The sequence below is a fragment of the Triticum urartu genome, chromosome 5, assembly GCF_003073215.2.
Source record: "Triticum urartu cultivar G1812 chromosome 5, Tu2.1, whole genome shotgun sequence".
In the NCBI taxonomy this organism is placed as follows: Eukaryota; Viridiplantae; Streptophyta; class Magnoliopsida; order Poales; family Poaceae; genus Triticum; species Triticum urartu.
This window is the reverse complement of record NC_053026.1, coordinates 528,180,579-528,202,442: the sequence shown is the minus strand read 5'-3', so window position 1 is coordinate 528,202,442 and position 21,864 is coordinate 528,180,579. Positions and strand designations below refer to the sequence as shown.

The 21,864-nt window shown below is 43.4% G+C and overlaps 1 protein-coding gene across 1 annotated transcript; it reads left to right on the top strand.

Moving 5' to 3' along the window:
• Positions 1-5,884: 5,884 nt before the first annotated feature.
• Positions 5,885-10,331, top strand: LOC125510390. Its single transcript, XM_048675548.1, has 5 exons — positions 5,885-6,169; positions 7,391-7,603; positions 7,918-8,066; positions 8,138-8,206; positions 8,749-10,331. Exons 1-5 carry the CDS (start codon positions 5,933-5,935, stop codon positions 9,992-9,994), a joined length of 1,914 nt encoding a protein of 637 aa, XP_048531505.1. The 5' UTR covers positions 5,885-5,932; the 3' UTR covers positions 9,995-10,331.
• Positions 10,332-21,864: the final 11,533 nt, after the last annotated feature.

Genomic DNA, 21,864 nt, shown 5'->3' with positions numbered 1-21,864 from the left:
TACTACATACAGATGTATATAGACATATTTTAGAGTGTAGATTCACTCATTTTGCTTCGTATGTAGTTACTTGTTGAAATGACTAGAAAGACAAGTATTTAGGAACGGAGGGAGTATATGAGTGGTGCAGATTGTGGGACGAGAGAAGATGGTGCCGCCAAAATCTCACATCGGACACGCTCCAGCGCTCCACGGCTTCCTAAACAAGTGTAGGATAGTGGTAATTAAATATGTGCATGGCCAACAGTCGCCAGACAATACATCAACACTGTGCTCAAGACAAAAAGAGTAACACTACACCTACGAGGTGCTTTCTATAGAGAAAAATTAGGGGATAAGATGTTTTCTCTCTCACACACACAATAATTGCAAGTAGGAGCAGCAAGCACATGCGTATTTATATCCATTAAAATCATCATGTGCAATGAATTAGTGCCATTGGTCTTACACTTAAAAGCAAAGAAAGTATAATAAAAATCAAATAATGACAATATTTGCACACAATTTATATAAAACTGCATTCTTATAACATGCAAGAATAAGCATATAATGGTGAATGATTCACAAAAATAAAGTTTTCTAAGAAGGAATGATTTAGTGGAATCTGTATTATCATTAAAAAGAAATAATATATAAAATTTAAATCAAATATTGACAAAATTTGCACACAATTTACACATGAATTTTGCTTTTCTAAATATGCAAAAGAACATATAATAGTGAAAGTTCAATAAAAAGAGAATTTCTAAGAAGGAATGAATTTGAGGCATTGGTATTACCCTTAAAAACAAAATGAAATAAAAAGTAAATCAAAATCAAAATAATGGAGTTTTATATGGAAGAATAAATTAGTGGCATTGGTATTACCATCAGAGAAGACAAACTGAAATATAAAATTAAATAAAATGAAATAAAAATGAAGTTTTATAAAGTAGAATGAATTAGTGGCTTTGATATTACCCTTTAAGAAGAAAGAAATTGAAATAAAAACTAAAACAAAATCAAAATAAGGAGATTTTCCCAGCAGGAATGAATTGCTGGCACTGGTATTACACTTTAATAAGAAAGGAAAGTAAAAGAAACTCTAAACAAGCAATGAATAAATTTTCAAAAAAATTGCGCTATTTTAAACTTCCTCCTTCCCAAAATATAAGGCACACTTTGACTTTCCTGGTCTTCATTAGACAACTTTGACTATGATTTTTACTTATTATATGTGCACCAAATTAGTATAAATATATACGAAATAGAATGTTTTGCAAGACAAATACATTGTTACCAGTTATAGATATTCATCCAATGCATTTTTATATGTATTAACGGTCAAAGTTGTGCATCAAAGACCGTGCAAAGTCAAGCACGCCGAGGGAGTAATATGCAAGAATAAGCATACAATAGTGAAATTTCAATAAAGAGAAGTTTCCTAAGAAAGAGTGAATTAGTGGCATAGGTACTACCCTTAAAGCAGAGACAAAATGAAATAAAAAACTAAAACATGATCAAAATAATAAAGTTTCTAAGAAATAATGCATTAGTAGCATTGGTATTACCCTTTGAGAAGAAAGAAAATGAAAATAATAAAATAAACCATGACAAAATTTGCTCACAATTTTCACAAAACTTATGCTTTTTATAATATGCAAGAATAAGCATATAATAGTGAAATTATCACAAAATAATATTAGTTTCGTAAGAAGGAATGAAATAGTGGCATTGGTTTTACCAATAAAGAAGAAAGAAAATGAAATAAAAACTAAAAACAAAATAGTGAAGTATTATAAGAAAGAATGAATAATTGTTTTGGTACTACCCTTTAAGAAGAAAGAAAATTAAATAAAAACTAAACAAATCGAAATGAAGTATTATACGATAAAATGAATTAGTGGCTTTGGTATTACCCTTTCTGAAGAAATAAAATGAAATAAAAACTAAACTAAAATCAAAATAATGAGTATTTCAAAGAAAGAATGAGTTGTTGCCATTAGTATTGGCCTTTTAGAAGAAAGAAAGTAAAAAAAATGTAAAACAAACATTGACAAAATTTGCACACATTGTGCACAAATTGTGCTTTTAAAAAATATGTAAGAATAAGCATATGATAGTGGAATTTACGCAAAATAAATAATAACTAAATCAAAATCAAAATAATAAAGTGTTATAAGGAACCGATGGATTAGTGTCATTAATATTACTTTTTAAGAAAAAAGATAATGATTTAAAAACTTGCACACAATTTTACACTAAAATTTCACTTTTATAGTATGCAAACAACAATTATAAAATAGTGTAATTTTCACACACATTACATAGTATTGTGTGTATATATTTACACTCAGCCAACATCCCAAATATGCCTAAACATGAAAAATAAAAACCGACTAACAAATAAAAACCAAAACAGAAGGAGAAACATATAAAAACATAAGTAAGAACAAAGGGAGAGACTGACGCCTAGGCGGCATAGGTAATGGGCTTCAACCCAATAGCAAATTGACTGAGCCAAATATGTGGTTAGTAAAAAAAACAGCCCAAAACAACTCATGAAATAGCACCGGGAAAAATGCGCGAATCTCCCAGCAAAAATCAACGGCTCAAAAACTGACTGACCCAAAATCAATTTTCAAGCGACTTACATATAGCTACAGTGATGTAATTTTGTAAACCAATTCCATACCAATCTTTGATAAGTTTAGGGTTTTGGGAAATTTCTGTTAGTGCCACTAGTGAACTCGGAAATTCGAAGGCTGTGAAAAATTCACGAATTTGGTTTATTCCACTACCGCTTGTGATGAGATTAGCTTCATGCCCCTACGCACTGTATCCGTCATTTGTTATCAGGTTGCCATCTCCTTTGGGTCGTTTCCTTCCATTTGAGACCAACCACTAATTCGCGACATCAATCATAGAGACAAGGAGACTCGATTGAGCTTATCACAATAAAGGAGAATTGGTTGTGCATTCATCGACTATGAGCTTGGTGAGGAGACTCAGTTGAGCCTCCATCTACGTTGGGCCCACTGGCACATTAGTAGAGAAAAACCTACTAGCGGCGTTCGGAAAATGCCATTAGTGACGCGCAACCTGAACGCCGCTAGTATGGCGCCAGTGATAAGGTGTCACTAGTGGCGTCGACTTCCACTGCGAGTAACCTAGCGTCGTTAGTGCTAACATTTTACCGGTGGCATGGGATAACCGACACCATAGTTTGTGATGTACGTTGCTTGCAAAACTGACTTATATTCCTTCGATATCTAATGGATCGAGTCGCATGGAAAAGTTCGAGATCAATGATGACTAAATGAAAACTAATAGTTTTTCCTTATCGTATGAAGTTCCATTTTTCTCTACACTAGATCATTGATGACGCGCGTTGCGACGCCCATATATTTTACCAATAAGATGGTAGGAACTTTTGTAAATGCATGGACTCATGAAAAACAAAGTTAAATTTGCGTATACTAATCATTGTTCAAGAATTCATCCGATTAATCAGTTAACATGTCACTTAATTGCTACTCATAGGGTGGCCAAATAGAATAACACCTATTCATCGTGTTAACTTGTTAAGCTGATTAATTGGCCTATTAGACCGATTAATCGATTTTTAGGTCGATTAATTTTTGCTAGCCCATTAATTTGTGGGGAAACAAAGCCCCAAATTTTGACCCGTAACCCCTTCCATCCCCCTCCCGCTCTTCAATAGCTAGGGTCCGATCAAACAGTAGCATATTTTGGTATATTACATAGCTGAGAGCATGAGAGTATGGTATAATACATAAAAACACTAGATATATGTTGGCAAGTTCTTATTCAATCTATCGATTAATGATCGACCGATTAATCCAGTTAATAAGCCGATTCACCGATTAATCACTACTCCCAAGCAGGCCGAGCAAACCAGTTACCGATTTGCTGAACAATGATACTAACACATATATGTTGGACTAAGAGGTCAATAGTCCACATCATGAGTGTCTTCGAAAAAATGTTAACACGTCAACTATTTGCAAACACCGGATACAAATTAATTACAAAATAACATACATAAATAGCCAAACCTACAACCTGCCCAAAAGACCAACACATTTGGTAGTTACTATCTCATCCATATAAATTAACTGCGGTCTTTAAAAAAAACAGAGTCAAAAGATTTACTTCATTCATTAATTAAAAAGTTAAGAGTACATGAAGTTCGGTCGACAAATAGCCCGTCACCATTAAATCTGCTCCTCTTTGGATTTTTCTTAGAAGGGGGACTAGTGATGGGAGCCACATGAGGAGCTATGGCTAGCTGGTTCGTCGCTGGGTCACCAGGAAGCTGTGAAGAACATCTCCAACCTTCGCCAACAGCGGCGTAACTAGGTGAGCATATCCACCAAGCACATCATGGATGTGTATCCAAATATTCAGAGGGTTCAACTCGACTGTGAATGGTTTGGTCACGCCATCATAAGGAGCAAGTATCACTGCGTTCCCCTAAAGTTCCAGGGGCCTTAATTCATCACCCATTCCCGACCAAGCAGAAGAATTGCAAAGTATAGAGATTATCTTTTCAAAGGTCAGAATTTCACATAGTGTGCCAGATCCCACGCTGCCCGCATGTTATTGAAGAACCAAAATTGGTTGTAAGGCTTGCCCATGTGAACTCTAGCCAGCTCCATCCATCTTGTAGCCTCTGGCAGCGCCTCCTTTCCATCAAACACGACGCCGTCCAGATCCTCCTCACGGAGGCCAAGCTCCACCATCATCTTCTCCACACCCGTAGTAGACGCCGATCCTGAAGTGCTGTCCGCAGCCATCTTTGAACCCTAACCGTAACAAGCAATTAGGTGTTTTGAGAGGAACCCTAGGTCGTCCATTCCATCATGGAGTCGACCAAGGCCGGGCGGTGATGCTCGATCGCCCCTTGTTCAACCCGAACTAAACCCCTGGATAAATCGGCAGTAGGGAAGGCAATGACTCGACAACGGCGGAAAAATCGTCCCGAGAGAAACTAAACTCGGATGGTTTGATGGATGGTGTTGCCGTTGGAGATGCCCGAGATAAACTAACTACTTCCTCTGTCTCATAATATAACTTGGAAAATGTTCTTAAATTATGGAAGGGTGGAGGGAGTACTTTTTAGAGTACTTCACAGGAGAGCAACTAGTTAACGAGCGCTTGTTCGGAAGCCTCCCAACGATCACTTCGGGGTGACGCGCTCTCAGCCGCCACCACGTGTCACGGTTCGGGTGTTTCCTCCTGATTTTGTTTTTATTTTATTTTTCCGCATGCATTTTTGGCTTTTTAGATTGTTTTTTCGGCTTTTTGGTTTCTCACCAGTTTTACTTAGCTTTTGGACGAAAACAATTTTGCGAGAAAAAACGTGCTTTTCTTTCGTTAGAAACACGGTTTTGTTTTCGTGAGATGCACCGTTGTGCCTTTTTCGGAAAGAGAAAGAAAACGTGATCCCGGTTCGGTTTTTTTGTGAAAATAAAATCGTCAAAATCTATCAACAGGGGATCTGGTTTCGAAGATCTCGACGGGATGTCCAATAATGAAAACGGTTTGAGATTTGGACGCGCGGTTTAAGAGATAAAACATTTTAAATAAATGTATGTACGAAAAAGGAAAAACTCCTGGTTGCAACAAGTGACGTGCGTGCAGTGCTGCACTTATCGCATTGGGGATGGGAGTGATATTTGGAAAAAATGCTCCTCAATTAGTGCTTTCGACTTCAAATATTTTTTTAAGTACTTCACGGGTATCCTCGGAGCCCTGAAATCTCAGGGCCGGACCGGCCTGACACCATCGGGCCAAGAGCGCGCTGAAAGAAAACACCAAAGCCCAGCCCACCAATAAACAGAGCAACGGCACGATACCGAGCAGCGGGACCAACGGGGCCAGCGGGCCTACTAGGCAGCCACCGAACGCCACCGCTCGAGGCACAGCAATGCCGAGCGTGGGGAGGCGGCTGCCGCCGTGGACGTCGCCGAGGAGCGCGGCGGAGAGGTGGAGCCCCGGCACCCCCGACGGCTTCGCCGGCCCCAGGAGCCACGTCACCCCGCCCCTGAGCGCCGGCTTCTGCTCCTACCGCGCCACCCCGCCGACCAGCGGCGGCGGGTGCTCCCGGCCGCCGAGGGCGCCGCCGGCGTTGGATTCCCCGTACGTGAGGGCGAAGCAGGCGCAGGTAACACGATCGACCGCCGCCGCCCCGTCAGGCGCAATCCCTTCCTGTTCTGTTCAGGTTCCGAAACCCAGCGCCGTGATGCTATCTCGTTCGGGCCATTCTCCGTCGGGGAAGGATTCGGGGTGGCCAATTAGATGCAACCGATATGGTAGATCAAATCGCTGTGCTTCACTTCGTGTTCCTGATTTTTTGTAGAAACTCGTGGGCTACGCTTCTTCTCAGGATGATTGATTGTGGAGCTGAAATTTAGGAGATATTCAATTGTCTGACGGAACTTGATTTGCTCCTAACATTGTTCCGTCAGGGTAAAAATTAGTGCTCAAATGCCACTAGGCTGCCTCAATTGTTAAGACTACAGCGATCTCTCGTGAAAATCCATTGGCATCCATTTTCCCGGGAGCATATCAATAAATAATGAAATGTGCATCGTGGAACTGATCTCTGTGAGTTGATTCGTTAAGTTTTATCTTCAGTGAACATAGCATTGTTCTGTTATTTGCATTGTAATGGTATTCTGCAATGGCTGCCGCTTGCTGAATCTCGTAAGATGCTTTCTAAATTGGCCTGATCCAATACTAGTATACCGGGGACAAGGATGCAGTAGCCTTGAAGCTTAGTGTCTTTCCAAAGAAACATCACTACATCGGTTGTTTCACAGCATCTACCATTGTATCAGGATATTTGTTACTAATAGTTAACTGCACACGAATAGAGAAGGATGAATGTACACACTCACTGGCATAACTAATAATTTTGGTAAAGATGACATTAGCTTAAAGTGGCACGGAAGTGGTGGTGCTATCCTACCTTTTTAAGCCGATTTTAAGTTTTTTTAGCGGATATGAGTAGGTAACTAGGTGTCCTACTACCAGAATTATGTTCTATCAAAAGCTTATATCGAAACAGTTTTGGCAAGATCCGATGGTGTACAGCGTCCGTATGTTTGTCTCATTAGTAGCTGCCACAGATGCTCATTCTCCCTGAAGTTTTGCTTTTCTGAATATGTTATATGCTGACATAGCCCCTCGGTTCCAAAATAAGTGTCGTGGTTTTAGTTCAAACTTCTGTACATTACCTGTGTTTCCAGTGTTAGTTTTTCTGTAGCACCTGCAGGCTTTTGAATCAAGATGCATTTACAATCTTGATAATAGAAGCTTTCGTAAGATAAGCTTGTGTTTCTTTTTGTTTCCTCACCTTGCTTCTATTATCCATTTATTACAGTTAATTGAGAAAGATCCAAACAAGGCAGTTTCATTGTTCTGGGCAGCTATTAATAGTGGTGAACGAACTGAGAGTGCACTGAAGGATATGGCTACTGTACTGAAACAAGCAAATAGGGCTGAAGAAGCCATTGAAGCGATAAGATCCTTCCGCGACCGTTGTCCCAATGAAGCCCAGGAGTCTCTTGACAATATTCTTCTTGACTTGTACAAGGTACCTCAGTCCTGTAGATTTACGTATGTAAGCTAAAATTTTCTTCCGAAGCCCATTTTTGAGGTTTGATTATACTGGTAAACCCTGAACACGTTTAATACTGCATCCGTCCGGAATTACTTGACGCTCAAACGGATGTATCCAGACGTATTTTAGTGCTAGATACATCAGTTTGAGCGTCAAGTAATTCTAGACGGAGGGAATATATTGCAAGAAGCCATGCAAAAAAGTCATCAGCTAATAATATACCTACACCGCATCGTAGATAAATATCTAGCCAAGTATTGATACAAATCATTTTTATGTTAAACCAGAAATGCGGTAGGACAAAAGAGCAGATTGAAATGCTGACAGTGAAGCTGAGAATGATTGATGAGGATCTAGCCTCTGGCCGGTGGAAAACTAAGCTTTCTAAATCTCATGGAAGAGTATTCTATCTCTCTCTCAGGGATGAAAAGGCAAGGTATTGAAAATCATTCATACATCTTCATTTGTCCTGTGAACGCCATTCTAAGACTCTGCTTTGCCATGAAGGTTGCTGGGTAACCTCGCCTGGGCCTATATGCAGTCTGAAAACTATGAGGAAGCTGAACTGCTCTACAGGTATATCTATGTTAGGGATGCACTTATTAAGCTGATATGGATTTCGTTAGACATGATTTGTATTCTGTTGAACTTCTCAATCCTTTGTTTGGTGTTATTTGTAAAAATGAGTAAATATTATGGCAACCATTATACTCTTTCCATCCAAATATATAAGCCCCCTTCGAATTTTGAGCCTAACTTTGATCATGAATTTGACTAACAAAATATGAGTGGTATGCCACAGGAGGTATACCACCGGATCCATATCCGAAAGAGCTTTCCAACGGTATAACTTTTACGGCATATAACTCATATTTTGTTAGTCAAATTTATTATCAAGGTTAGGCTCAAAATTTTAGTGGGCCTTGCGTATTTGGACGGAGGGAGTATTTTCTCACTCCACACCAAGGATGCAGAAATGACTGTTCTCAGCACTGTTAATGCTTGATGCTAGTAGAAGGGGACTCTGTTTTCCTGTAATAACCCCATGCATCATTTCCAGTAAAGCTCATTCAACTATATCCAGCTGCTACTGACTATGCGTTTTTCACTTGACCCAGGCAAGCTCTTGCTATAGAAACTGATTATAACAAAGAGTGCAATCTAGCCATCTGCCTGATGAAGTTGGGAAAGGTAGCTGAAGCTAAATACCTTCTCCAAGCTATACCTTACAACTGCAATGATGAAAACCATGTGAGATCTTTTGCCCGGGCTACTGAAGTGCTTAGGGAACTCGAGTCACAGGCACTCCCTTCTCCCATAACTCAGATGAAGTCTAAAGATTCACGGATTTTGCTTGCTACTGATGTGGGCGACCTTGAATATCTACATCCACAAATATTCTCTGCTTCAACTCAATTGACTTATGAAGAAACCCAGGCTTCAGTTTCAGCGGATACAGAGAAGCATGAAGATTGCAACTCACACGCGCTTCCATCTCCGATAACTCAGATGAAGCGTAAAGAGCCACAGCTTATGGTTGCTACTGACGGAGAGAAGACTGGACAAAGTCTGGAGGAGTACCATCATCTTTCTAGACTGTTCAATGATGCTGCCACGCCACAGTCTCTACTTGAGAAACTACGAAAGCGGCTGGTCAAAAAGGACAGACCCAGTATCAGCGCACAGAATCAAGGTCAGATTCCTAGCCCAGCTGAATGCTTGCCAAACTCTGATGGCGACGTAGGTGCTAGTGAGAATCCTATGCAGAAGGGGAAGGGTTTGGTTGGTGGCGGTAGAAAAACTTGGGCCGACATGGTGGAGGAGGATGAACAGAAGCAGCTGGCCGATGGCAAGAACACCACCGCCCCGCAAAGTGAAAGCAGCAAGCATGTGAGTGAGCAGAGGGACAAAACACCATCCTCATCATCTCAAGGAAGCAGCAGCCTCAGAACCCCGGCCGCAGGTGTTCGGCCACAGAGCTCATCAGCGGGTTCATGGAGACGCAATGACTCGGCCAGAACCTCGACAGACGAGAACGTGAACCGGAGTTTCGTCAGGACAGCTCCAGCATGGAAGCAGCGGAAGGTTCAAGATCGCGGCGACCGAGTCTGCCAAAGGCTTAACACGACCCATCTCAGTGAGAAAGCTCGAGGCACCGAGCAAACACCAAGCTCAGTGAGAAGCAGTGCAGCTCAGCGTTCGCTCTTCCACGGCCCTGTACCATTAGGTGTTGGCGGGCGCTCTCAGGGTGCCAGTCACAGCCGTTGGCCTGAGAACCCGGCGAGCACAGGACGGTGGAGGACACCGGACCGCCGGCGGGCCTTCCAGGAAATCACAAACGAGATGAACCAGAAGGCTGCATAGCTATAGATCCTTATTCTTCGCTCACTGTTGATGGAAGCTCTTGCTACCGGTAACTATTAGTTGGTGTTTTCCACAGGAGACGAGAAGAGAATTAGCATTGGAGTGTCAACGGCACTCAAAGAGAATTTAACTAGAAGAGTCATGCAGAGCCAAGGAACTCGCTGAAAAACTGTCGATGACAGTCGGTCCATATTCCTAGCAAGTCCATGAATAAACTCTATTGAGATCCAAGTAGATATCTTTTTAGCTGTATACTTTTTCGAGTGCATGGTTCATTTGCTGCACATGTGGTTTCTTTCTGCTGCATGGTGTGCAATGCATGGTGGGCCTTTTGCAAGATCTGAGCTGTTTGCAATGGTGGCAAATGAATGCAGTTCACCGACTGGGCTACCATGCATCTGCATCGATCTGCATGGTGCTCGCCCTCAACGGCATTTCTACCCTGTCTCTCTACACACTGGAGGCAGGTGGATTCCTCCCATTGCATACATCGAGGGTGCTAGCTAGCAATGGCAGCCTTGAGCTTCACCGCGCCCTGACGGCCTGACCTGCAGGTCGAGACGATCGATGCCGTACCCGTATGCCTCGATCAGGGACGCATGCACCAACCAATTCATTCAAAATAAGTAAATAAACAAACTGACCTGTCTCAACCAATTCATTCAAAATAAGTAAATAAACAACCTGGGCCGACTTTTTTTTTCCGAGAAAACTTTTGATCTATTCATCTTCTGATGACAACACAAAGAACACCACAAATAAAAGTTAAAAAAAAACACCTCAAATAACAAAAATTACATTCAGGTCCATATACCACCTGGCGACGACTACAAATACTAAAGTGAGAGCCAAAGGTGTGCCACCGTCATCACTCTTCCTCACCAGAGACAGGCCAAATTTGTTGTAGTAGACAATTGTGAAGTCGTCATGTTAAGGACCCACATAACCAACGCACTAGAACAGCAACCGTCGTCGACGAAGAAAAGTATAGATCGAAAGGATCCAATCTATAGACACACGGACAAAAAATAAATAAGGACCGGATCCCAGCAAATCGACCGAATACCAGCACCGACCGACTCTCGTGAGATCCGTCGGAGACGCAACTCCACACGCCCACCGATGACGCTAAACGCTAGACACATCGCTAGAACAGGGGCTAAGCAGGGAGAATATTATTCCATCTTCAGGGAGTTATCACCATCTCATCTTCCCGACAAGAACAAGAACAAAAACTCTAAACGCAATCACAAAAAAAACCTAAAAACGAAGCATGATCCCTCTTGTCGCAAGGGCCGGGGTCCACCTGGCCTCCATGGTCCTAGGACCACAGAAGACGAGGCGGAGGTAGAATAACCGCAAGTTTTTTTCTTGGAGAAAAAGGTGACGACTGCGTCTGGAGTTGACTACTGGGTAATATTTGTTTTTATTGGTAATGTTATTGGCTGAGATTGTCGATGTCGAGCCTGGTCGGACTATTGTGCTAATCCACCAACATGTTCACCCACTTTCAAATTTAAACTTGCCGGCAGAGTTGGTCGATGCCGCGAGCTAAGCGGATGATGGGAGGGGGAGTATCGAAAGCTATGGGAGAAACAAAATTTGACATTATGCATGCCAGTTTTTATTTATTTCTTTTTTCCTTTGTGTATTTCAAATTGAAATTTGAATTTTTCAGGGGATGTAGAGAAGTGCCTTCTAAATAATTCAAAAGATCAAAATTTATCAAAACACCAATTTTTAAGTTTTTTTTTCCAAAATGGGAGCATGGCATCATGTGAGTGGTGATATACTAGGGTTTTTTTTTGCGTGAGAAACTTCCAATCTATTTTGGTGATATACTAGTTGTTGGGGAACGTAATAATTTCAAAAAATTTCCTACGCACACACAAGATCATGGTGATGCATAGCAACGAGAGGGGAGAGTGTTGTCCACGTACCCTCGTAGACCGAAAGCGGAAGCGTTATAACAACGCGGTTGATGTAGTCGTACGTCTTCACGGCCCAACCGATCAAGCACCGAAACTACGGCACCTCCGAGTTCTAGCACATGTTCAGCTCGATGACGATCCCCAGACTCCGATCCAGCAAAGTATCGGGGAAGAGTTCTGTCAGCACGACGGCGTGGTGACGATCTTGATGTTCTACTGTCACAGGGCTTCGCCTAAGCACTGCTACAATATTATCGAGGATTATGGTGAAGGGGGGCACCGCACACGGCTAAGAGAACGATCATGAAGATCAACTTGTTGTGTCTAGAGGTGCCCCCTGCCCCCGTATATAAAGGAGCAAGGGAGAGGGGCGGCCGGCCATGATGAGGCGCGCCAGGGAGGAGTCCTACTCCTACCGGGAGTAGGACTCCCTCCCTTTCCTTGTCCAAGTAGGAGAGGGGGAAGGAAGGGAGAGAAGAGAGGAAGGAAAGGGGGGGGGCGCCGCCCCTCCCTCCTTGTCCAATTCGGACTAGGGGGAGAGGGGGCGCGCGGCCTGCCCTGGCTGCCCCTCCTCTTCTCCACTTTAGGCCCATGAGGCCCATTAACCCCCTGGGGGGTTCCGGTAACCCCCCGGTACTCCGGTTTTATCCGAAACTACTCCGGAACACTTCCGGTGTCCGAATATAGTCGTCCAATATATCAATCTTTATGTCTCGACCATTTCGAGACTCCTCGTTATGTCCGTGATCATATCCGGGACTCCGAACTAACTTCGGTACATCAAAACTAATAAACTCATAATATAACTGTCATCGAAACCTTAAGCGTGCGGACCCTACGGGTTCAAGAACAATGTAGACATGACCGAGACACGTCTCCGGTCAATAACCAATAGCGGAACCTGGATGCTCATATTGGCTCCCACATATTCTACGAAGATCTTTTATCGGTCAGACCGCATAACAACATACGTTGTTCCCTTTGTCATCGGTATGTTACTTGCCCGAGATTCGATCGTCGGTATCTCAATACCTAGTTCAATTCTCGTTACCGGCAAGTCTCTTTACTCGTTCCGTAATACATCATCTCGCAACTAACTCATTAGTTGCAATGCTTGCAAGGCTTATGTGATGTGCATTACCGAGAGGGCCCAGAGATACCTCTCCGACAATCGGAGTGACAAATCCTAATCTCGAAATACGCCAACCCAACATGTACCTTTGGAGACACCTGTAGAGACTCCTTTATAATCACCCAGTTACGTTGTGACGTTTGGTAGCACACAAAGTGTTCCTCCGGTAAACGGGAGTTGCATAATCTCATAGTCATAGGAACATGTATAAGTCATGAAGAAAGCAATAGCAACATACTAAACGATCGAGTGCTAAGCTAACGGAATGGGTCATGTCAATCACATCATTCTTCTAATGATGTGATCCCGTTAATCAAGTAACAACTCTTTTGTTCATGGTTAGGAAACATAACCATCTTTGATTAACGAGCTAGTCAAGTAGAGGCATACTAGTGACACTCTGTTTGTCTATGTATTCACACATGTATTATGTTTCCGGTTAATACAATTCTAGCATGAAAAATAAACAGTTATCATGATATAAGGAAATAAATAATAACTTTATTATTGCCTCTAGGGCATATTTCCTTCAGTCTCCCACTTGCACTAGAGTCAATAATCTAGTTCACATCGCCATGTGATTCAACACTAATAGTTCACATCACCATGTGATTAACACCCATAGTTCACATCGTCATGTGACCTATACCCAAAGGGTTTACCAGAGTCAGTAATCTAGTTCACATCGTTTATGTGATTAACACCCAAAGAGTACTAAGGTGTGATCATGTTTTGCTTGTGAGATAATTTTAGTCAACGGGTCTGTCACATACAGATCCGTAAGTATTTTGCGAATTCTATGTCTACAATGCTCTGCACGGAGCTACTCTAGCTAATTGCTCCCACTTTCAATATGTATCTAGATCGAGACTTAGAGTCATCCAGATCTGTGTCAAAACTTGCATCGACGTAACTTTTTACGAAGAACCTTTTGTCACCTCCATAATTGAGAAATATTTCCTTATTCCACTAAGGATAATTTTGACCGCTGTCCAGTGATCTACTCTTAGATTACTATTGTACTCCCTTGCTTAACACAGTGTAGGGTATACAATAGATCTGGTACACGGCATGGCATACTTTATAGAACCTATGGCTGAGGCATAGGGAATGACTTTCATTCTCTTTATATCTTCTGCCGTGGTCGGGCTTTGAGTCTTACTCAATTTCACACCTTGTAACACAGCCAAGAACTCTTTCTTTGACTGTTCCATTTTTGAACTACTTCAAAATATTGTCAAGGTGTGTACTCATTGAAAAAACTTATCAAGCATCTTGATCTATCTCTATAGATCTTGATGCTTAATATGTAAGCAGCTTCACCGAGGTCTTTCTTTGAAAAACTTCTTTCAAAACACTCCTTTATGCTTTGCAGAATAATTCTACATTATTTCCGATCAACAATATGTCATTCACATATACTTATCAGAAATGCTGTAGTGCTCCCACTCACTTTCTTGTAAATACAGGCTTCACCGCAAGTTTGTATAAAACTATATGCTTTGATCATCTCATCAAAGCGCATATTCCAACTCCGAGATGCTTGCACCAGTCCATAGATGGATCGCTGGAGCTTGCACATTTTGTTAGCACCTTTAGGATTGACAAAACATTTTGGTTGTATCATATACAACTCTTCTTTAATAAATCCATTAAGGAATGCAGTTTTGTTTATCCATTTGCCGGATTTCATAAAATGCGGCACTTGCTAACATGATTCGGACAGATTTAAGCATCGATACGAGTGAGAAACTCTCATCATAGTCAACACCTTGAACTTGTCGAAAACCTTTTTGCGACAATTCTAGCTTTGTAGATAATAACACTACTATCAGCATCCGTCTTCCTCTTGAAGATCCATTTAATCTCAATGGCTTGCCGATCATTGGGCAAGTTAATCAAAGTCCATACTTTGTTCTCATACATGGATCTCATCTCAGATTTCATGGCCTCAAGCCATTTTGTGGAATCTGGGCTCATCATCACTTCCTCATAGTTCGTAGGCTCATCATGGTCAAGTAACATGACCTCCAGAACTGGATTACTGTACCACTCTGGTGCGGATCTCACTCTGGTTTACCTACAAGGTTCGGTAGTAACTTGATCTGAAGTTACATGATCATCATCATTAGCTTCCTCACTAATCGGTCTAGTAGTCACAGGAACAGATTTCTGTGATGAACTACTTTCCAATAAGGGAGCAGGTACAGTTACCTCATCAAGTTCTACTTTCCTCCCACTCACTTCTTTCGAGAGAAACTCCTTCTCTAGAAAGGATCCATTCTCAGCAATGAATAACTTGCCTTTGGATCTGTGATAGAAGGTGTACCCAACAGTCTCCTTTGGGTATCCTATGAAGACATATTTCTCCGATTTGGGTTTGAGCTTATCAGGATGAAACCTTTTCATATAAGCATCACAATCCCAAACTTTAAGAAACGAAAACTTCGGTTTCTTGCCAAACCATAGTTCATATTGTGTCATCTCAACGGACTTAGATGGTGCCCCTTTTTAACGTGAATGCAGCTGTCTCTAATGCATGATCCCAAAACGATATTGGTAAATTGGTAAGAAACATCATAGATTGTACTATATCCAATAAAGTACGGTTATGACGTTCGGACACACCATTATGTTGTGGTGTTCCAGGTGGCATGAGTTTGTGAAACTATTCCACATTGTTTTAATTGAAGACCAAACTCGTAACTCAAATATTCGTCTCTGCGATCAGATCATAGAAACTTTATTTTCTTGTCACGATGATTTTCCACTTCACTATGAAATACTTTGAACTTTTCAGACTTATGTTTCATCAAGTAGATATACTCATATCTGCTTAAATCATCTGTGAAGGTAAGAAAATAATGATACTTGTCGCGAGCTTTAATATTCATCGGACCACATACATCAGTATGTATGATTTCCAACAAATTTGTTGCTCGCTCCATTGTTCCGGAGAACGGAGTCTTTAGTCATCTTGCCCATAAGGCATGGTTCGCAAGCACCAAGTGATTCATAATCAAGTGATTCCAAAATCCCATCAGCATGGAGTTTCTTCATGCGCTTTACACCAATATGACCTAAACGGCAGTGCCACAAATAAGTTGTACTATCATTACTAACTTTGCATCTTTTGGCTTCAATATTATGAATATGTGTATCACTACGATCGAGATCCAATGAACCATTTTCATTGGGTGTGTAACCATATAAGGTTTTATTCATAAGAACAACAATTAATTCTCTTACTTAAATGAATAACCGTGTTACAATAAACATGATCAAATCATATTCATGCTCAACGCAAACACCAAATAACACTTATTTAAGTTCAACACTAATCCCGAAAGTATAGGGAGTGTGCGATGATGATCATATCAATCTTGGAACCACTTCCAACACACATCGTCACTTCACCCTTAACTAGTCTCTGTTTATTCTGCAACTCCCGTTTCGAGTTACTAGTCTTAACAACTGAACCAGTATCAAATACTGAGGGGTTGCTATAAACACTAGTAAAGTACACATCAATCACATGTATATCAAATATACCTATGTTCACTTTGCCATCCTTCTTATCCGCCAATCACTTGGGGTAGTTCTGCTTCCAGTGACCAGTCCCTTTGCAGTAGAAGCACTTAGTCTCAGGCTTAGGACCAGACTTGGGCTTCTTCACTTGAGCAGCAACTTGCTTGCTGTTTTTCTTGAAGTTCCCCCTTTTCCCTTTGCTCTTTTCTTGAAACTAGTGATCTTGTCAACCATCAACACTTGATGTTTTTCTTGATTTCTACCTTCGTTGATTTCAGCATCACGAAGAGCTTGGAATTGTTTCCGTTATCCCTTGCATACTATAGTTCATCACGAAGTTCTACTAACTTGGTGATGGTGACTAGAGAATTCTATCAATCACTATCTTATCTGGAAGATTAACTCCCACTTGATTCAAGCGATTGTAGTACCCAGACAATCTGAGCACATGCTCACTAGTTGAGCGATTCTCCTCCATCTTTTAGCTACAAAACTTGTTGGAGACTTTATATCTCTCAACTCGGGTATTTGCTTGAAATATTAACTTCAACTCCTGGAACATCTCATATGGTCCATGACGTTCAAAACGTCTTTGAAGTCCCGATTCTAAGCCGTTAAGCATGGTGCACTAAACTATCGAGTAGTCATCATATTGAGCTAGCCAAACGTTTATAACGTCTGTATCTGCTCCTGTAATAGGTCTGTCACCCAGCGGTGCATCAAGGACATAATTCTTTTGTGCAGCAATGAGGATAAACCTCAGATCACGGATCCAATCCGCATCATTGCTACTAACATCTTTCAACTTAGTTTTCTCTAGGAACATATCAAAAATAAAATAGGGGAGCTAAACGCGAGCTATTGATCTACAACATAGATATGCTAATACTACCAGGACTAAGTTCATGATAAATTTAAGTTCAATTAATCATATTACTTAAGAACTCCCACTTAGATAGACATCCCTCTAATCCTCTAAGTGATCACGTGAAAGGATCGATATGGTTGGCTAGGGGGGGGTGAATAGGCAACTAACAATTTTTAGCTTTTCTTTAGCAATTTAAACTTTGCATCAAAATAGGTTGTCTAGACATGCAACTAGATGAGCAACCTATATGATGCAACACGAATAGGAACACAAGCAAGCACGATATATGAAACAAATAAGCTACACAAGTAAAGGCACGAGATAACCAAAAGTGGAGACGGTGGAGACGAGGATGTGCTGCCGAAGTTCCTTCCCTTTGAGAGGAAGTACGTCTCCGTTGGAGCGGTGTGGAGGCACAATGCTCCCCAAGAAGCCACTAGGGCCACCGTAATCTCCTCACGCCCTCACACAAAGCGAGATGCCGTGATTCCACTATTGGTGCCCTTGGAGGCGGCGACCGAACCTTTACAAACGAGGTTGGGGCAATCTCCACAACTCAATTGGAGGCTCCCAACGACACCACGAAGCTTCACCACAATGGACTATGGCTTCGTGGTGACCTCAACCGTCTAGGATGCTCAAACACCCAAGAGTAACAAGATCCGCAAGGGATTAGTAGGGGGAATCAAATATCTCTCAGTGGAAGTGTAGATCAGGGTCTTCTCAACCACTCCCTAGCAAATCAACAAGTTTGGTTGGCTAGGGAGTGAGATCGGGCGAAAATGGAGCTTGAGCAATAATGGAGCTTTAATGGTGGAAGAGGTGAGTCAATGGGGAAGAAGGAGACCCTTTATATAGTGTGCGGAAAAGATCCAACCGTTACCCACCTACCAGCCCGTGGCCAGTGGTACTACCGCGCACGGCCAGCGGTACTACCGCAAGGCCGCGCGGTAGTACTGCTTGCAACCAAGCGGTACTACCGCACGGTAGTGCGGTACTACCGTACCACCCTACGGTACTGCCGCGACCCCCAGCCAGGGAAACAGACGCAAGCTGGGGCGGTACTTCCGCCCGCGCGGTACTACCGTGCCATCAGGGCGGTACTACCGTGAGGCAAAAAGTCCCGATAGGGGGGAGGGGAACTTCCGTGCATACTTCCACAAAAGAACGGAAGTAGCAAAAACTCGACACAGTAGTACTGCCGAGGGGCGGTACTACTGCCTGACCGCCTAGCGCGGTACTACCGCACGGCGAAAGCGGTACTACCGCGGCAGGTGCGAATGTAAAAAATTACATCCGCTCCTACCACCGCAACCGGGCGGCACTAGCCGGGTGGGGCAGCGGTAGTAAGGCTCTGGGGGAGCGGTACTACCATGAGCACACAAGCAGTCAGTCAACTATGGCAGGAAAATGGAGGAAACTCCAAGGAAGAAGGAGGGGATAAAAAGGAGACGTGTACGTGATGATTCCACCCAAACCTTTCCAACGCGGACCCCCTCTTAATAGTACGGCTTTCCTACGACTCAAATCCACCAAAAAGAAACATAGAAAAGACACCGTCTTCGTCAGTCTTCGAGGGGCACCCAATCGTCTTGTGCCTAGCAGAGAAGAGTCTGGAAAGCTCATGGCACACGATTAGTCCGCAAATGCATTGTCATCAATCACCAAAACACTTAGGGATAAATATGACCTTACAATCTCCCCCTTTTTGGTGGATTGATGACAATACGGGATTTGCACAAAGAAAATAATATTAAGTAAATGCAAACCCCTCCTCTCTATAATATAGACGGGCTCCCCCTAGATGTGTGCTACCTAGATGAGTGCTTTGAACTGCACGGCACACGAATACTAGGATCAAAGCTCCCCCTATATTATAGAGACAAGGCATATCTATCACTAGACAAGATATACCATACATAAGTTAACTACGATAGATAAAGTGCATATGTCTTACACCATATGGAGGAAAGGTCTCGGAAGCACAAACCGAACTAAAACAAACGAGGTCCAAATGACAAAGCAAACAAAGCAAACAAACACACCAAACACAATGCAAATCCCTACACTCTCTCCCCCTTTGGCATCGAGACGCCAAAAAGGCAGAGAGGACACCTACAGACACGGGGTGGCTCAGGCAGAGAAGTCGTCCCACTGCTCCTCGTGCTCCTCGTCAGACTCAGCGGCGGGGATAGTCTCCTCCATGTCATCCTCTGAACTGGTCCACTTGTAGCCCTGCTTAGACATCCAGGCAGCCTCAGGAGTGATGACGTCCTCAGACCCGCCAGACACATCCTCTCCATAGAGCCTCATCACCTTCTTGTCACAGCGGCGACTCTCCTTGTCAGACACGTGAGCCCTGTACTGTCCCTTCGCCTGCATGCAGAAGAGAGTCTTCATCTTGTTCTTCAGCTTCTTGGCCCATGATGGCTCAGAGGAAGAAGTGGTGGACTTGGCAGCACGGTCCTCAGCACGGTCCTCAGTAGCCTCCCCCTGACCAGCAGCCCTCCTAGCAGAAGATGCCTCAGCACGAGTAGTGGTGTTGGCCCAGTTGGGCTTGACGCGGAGGCTGATGGACTCATGGCGAATCCAGTCTGGAGCAAGGAACTCATCACCTGGATACGTCTTCTCCCAAGTGGAAGAGAGCAGCAGAAACAGGTACGGTCCATAGATAGGTACCTTGCGAGTGAACACCGCAAACCGAAGCTCACACCACATGATGTGAGAGACATCAAGCGGCTGAGTCTGAGAAGAACGTGCCTCTGCACACAAGAGCAGCATGTCCACTAGATATGCATGAACCTTGTCCTTGTCGCCAATGCGTGGGAACATAGTGTTGTGGAAGATGCGATGCATGATATCCAGAAAGGAGTTCAACACCCAAGATGACTTCCCATTGGGGAGTACCTTCTCAACAAGGAAGGGCTGAAGCTGGTTCTTGTTGGCAGACTCAGAATTGGCATGGGGGCGGACGCCAACGGGGGTGTGAAGCCCGTCATCAGGAATGTGCAGCAGATTCATGAACTCTTTCCATGTAGCAGACAGCTGACGCCCATTGGTCATCCAAGTCATCCTCCGCTCCTCCCCGGGATGAAAGTACACTGAGGCAAAGAACTGACAGATAAGCTCAGGGTCATAGTCAAGGTGAAAGGAGATCACCGGCTCAATAGCAAACTGCTCCACCAAGTCCAGAGCCTCTCCAAAATAGTCATGAAACTTGTCTTTCCGCAGGTGATGCATGTCTATCCACTTAACATCCATGTAGGTATTCTGCTTGTTCTTGATCACATCCAGATAGATGAGAGCCTGTTGCTTGGTCCAGAACAACTCGGTGCCTCTGAGGATAGCCCGAGGATTCACATAGGGATTGATCTTTTGGCGCTCGACATACTCAGTAGTTGAAATCTCGTCCATGCCCTTAGCCGGTTCCTTGTGCTTGCTGGCAGTGGTCTTGACATTGCGCTTGGGGGCATTGGAGCCCTCTGGAGCTTCATCTTGGGGGTTGCGCAGATGCTTGGAGCCAGTGTCACGACTGGGATTGGAACGGCGAGAGCCACCACCTGATACACAGAACGCAAAAACACCCACAACGGCCAAGAGAGATTAATGCAAAGACCACAACAAAGCAAGTGAAACAAGTAGAAGGCACACATGATACATGCCTAGAGAGAGATTTGATCCCTACGATAGTACTGCCAAGAGCTGCGGAGCTAAGAGAGTAGTACGGCTCTTAGACGCGGTAGTACCGTGCAAGATCACGGTAGTACCGGGTGTAGGAGCGGTAGTACGACCTTAGCACCGCGGCCGGCGCGGTAGTACCGCGTCTGCGGAGCGGTAGTACCGCACGGTACGGTAGTACCGCGCCTGACGGGCGGTAGTACCGCGAGAGTGGTAGTACCGCACATCGGGCACGGTAGTACCGCACCGCGTCAGATCTGAACTGGTTCAAATCTGAGAAAGCCCGCGAAAACACGGCAGTACTACGGTTGGACAAAACTACCACAAGACAGCATATCAAGTATGTTTCCTACGCATCACGACTCTCCTACATCCTACTCTTGCATAGATTTGGCCTAAAATCTCAAGAACAACAAGTTTCTCCCCAAAAGCCTAGAAGCAAGAAAACAACCAAGAAAGAGAGGGATTTGGGGAAAAACCTTGGTCCATGGCAAGAGGAAGTGGTGGGGAACGATCCCACCGGTCGGAATCCGAGGAGAGTGGCCGGAGACGGAGATCCGGCGAGGGCCTCCGGCGCCGTTCTTGAGAGGGAGAGACGTGGAGAGAGAGACAATGAATGGGTATGGGGAGTTGGAACTCCCCTGCCCGAGTCATAACCCCCCACGCGCCCTTGACGGCGCGGTAGTACCGTGCCCAGACACAGTAGTACCGCGTGGTGCGGTAGTACCGTGCT